We start from the raw sequence: 2273 nt of genomic DNA on the forward strand, positions 1-2273 counted from the left end.
GACAAACGCAATCCAATCGCGCAATTTGAAGTGCGGGACCCCCTTTTCCTTGGATTTGGGCTTGACCGCATGGCGTTTGAAAATGCCCGTGAGCAGGTCCTTGAATTCACTCAACACCGACTAGTTCATTTATTAGTGTCGATATAAATGAAAGTCAATGAGATTTTGCATGTAATCAACTACTTTCATCGCAGGGTTCTGTGCCTCCTCGCGAAGCGTCGACTTGGCTTGCTGCAAGAAGCACAAGTGCTCGACCACAAACCGATCCACGCGCTGTCCGAGCCGTCCCAACTCGCCAAACTGCTCGTTGCAAATGCGAAGCAAGAGTTCGGCGAACTCGACCACGGAAATGACCTGGGTCGCCTCGGCACTACCAATCGAAAGGTTCATTCACCATATACACCGTTACAACCAAAACCAATCGTTTATCGTGCATGGCACCTGTCGTCGTCTCGTGGAGTCGGCACCAATTGCGTCACGACGCGCAGCCGCTTCATGGCTCGCCACAGCTCGTCCACCGTGAGCGCGTACTTGGTGTCTGGCCCTGCTCTCGTATACAACAGTCGAAAGCACGAGTCGTTCACTTGAAAGGTGCGGCGGACGTTCACGAGCTCGGTCTCGGCGTCGCCTTCGTCTCGAAAGATGTTTGCGATGGCAGCTGACTCGAAATTGAGCACTTGAAACAAGCTTGGTCGTACGTCTACGCACAATAGCGTAACCAACATATGTGACTCTAATGAGGTCGAGGGAGGTAGGTAGGTACCCCTGGAAGTGAGCAAGTCGATGGACGTGTTGTTGGCGCATTCCTTCTCTCGCGCCATGCCACATGCACTGTTCCACATCGCTTGTCGGCCGTGTGCCAGGGCTTGCTTGGTGTGCTTGACCTACACCCATGTTTACTACTTGATAAATACTAATTAGTTCGTATCTATATGCAGTGAATAATATATTAATATATATAAATCCATTTCAAACCTCGGTACTTCGTTCCCAAGAATGCAAAATCGTGTCGTGGATGCGTTCAATGGTACTTCGAAAGTTGGAAATTCGAGGCAGCTCAACCGCTCGCAGTTTCGTGGTGGCAAATGCACTGAACGTTTTACTCGCTAGCGGCCCCCCCGACACGAATATGCTCGTGACAGGCAGCTCAAAGTGCTGGGCTGGCTCGAGTCGGAGGCGTTGCTGGCCCTACTGGCGTAGTTAGATCGCCTCATTTCGAGTCCGAAGAGTAGATTGATTTCTACGGACCACCGGGCGCCCCAGGATGGACGTGGAGCTTTGCGTCGTGAGCGTTCGTTTCGACGGCGATCGCTTCTACAGAGCCCCTTCAACGAGACATTCATATGGCGTCTGTTACATGAAACGACGCGCTGCTGGAATCGGACGTCGAGTCCAGCACACTGGCGTGGCACAGCGCAGCACACATGTCTCTCCACAAGTGAAACGCCCGGACGAAATGCCTGGACGACGTCAGCGGAGTGATCTCGCTCTCGTTGTCGCCGTCGTCGTCGTCCTCGTCATTGTTGTTGTCGTTCAGCTGGGCCGCGGCGAGGAGGTTCCGCCGGCTCGCTTTGGACTTTTTCAAGCGCTTCTTCTTGTGTGTGTGCAGGCGGTCGCTGATGTGCGCGTTGTACACGTACGGGCACATGTCGCTGGGGGAGAAGAGAAGACTTCCGTACTCTTGGAAGCACCGCCCCACGAGCAGCCGCCGCCAGTGCGCGGTAAACGGCTGCAAATCAGTCAGCGTGAGGCTTTGGACGTGCACGAGGCCTTGGGCGTTGCCGATGGATTGGCGCCGCAATGTCGCTGGGTTGGGCGTCGAGGCTTTATGCATCGCTAGAGTAACTAAACGTGGCAAGAGTGTATTGGGAAGAGGAGGTGGGAGGACGTACTCACGGTTGTGGCCACTGGAATGACCGAGATCTCGTGGTCTTCGAAATGACGGGCAAAGAATAACGTGGGGGACACGGCATAGTGATCTTGTTGGCGGATGCATTCGACGACCCAGTCTTGAAAGTACGCGGCCTAGTAAGCGTTGCAACATCAAAGTAGGAGCGAAATATATATATTTCCACACTGCCGACATATATATTATTATATATCGGCAGTGGGGTATATAATATTATATTTATTATTACCACACTCTGACTCGACGACGTGGCTGGGACGGGCTTGGCGTGTGTGCTGAAGAGGACGTGATTCTGGCCCAGGAACGTCCCGAGTGCGTCCAAGAACTCGATGAACGTGTCCAACGATAGGTCGTTTATGGTCGA

General features: G+C 53.1%; 1 protein-coding gene across 2 annotated transcripts; it reads right to left on the reverse strand.

Moving 5' to 3' along the window:
• Positions 1–1836, reverse strand: H257_19312 (the record flags this gene model as incomplete). Of its 2 annotated transcripts, XM_009848458.1 has the most annotated exons (6): positions 1–120; positions 184–700; positions 764–884; positions 976–1188; positions 1249–1314; positions 1358–1836. In XM_009848458.1, coding segments are annotated over 5 exons (1154 nt in total), but the record flags the coding sequence as incomplete, so codon positions are not given. The 2 variants fall into 2 exon arrangements, with proteins under 2 accessions (XP_009846760.1, XP_009846759.1); XM_009848457.1 differs by having other exon boundaries at positions 1–700.
• Positions 1837–2273: the final 437 nt, after the last annotated feature.

The sequence above is a fragment of the Aphanomyces astaci genome (assembly GCF_000520075.1).
Source record: "Aphanomyces astaci strain APO3 unplaced genomic scaffold supercont1.474, whole genome shotgun sequence".
Classification (NCBI taxonomy): Eukaryota; Oomycota; class Saprolegniomycetes; order Saprolegniales; family Verrucalvaceae; genus Aphanomyces; species Aphanomyces astaci.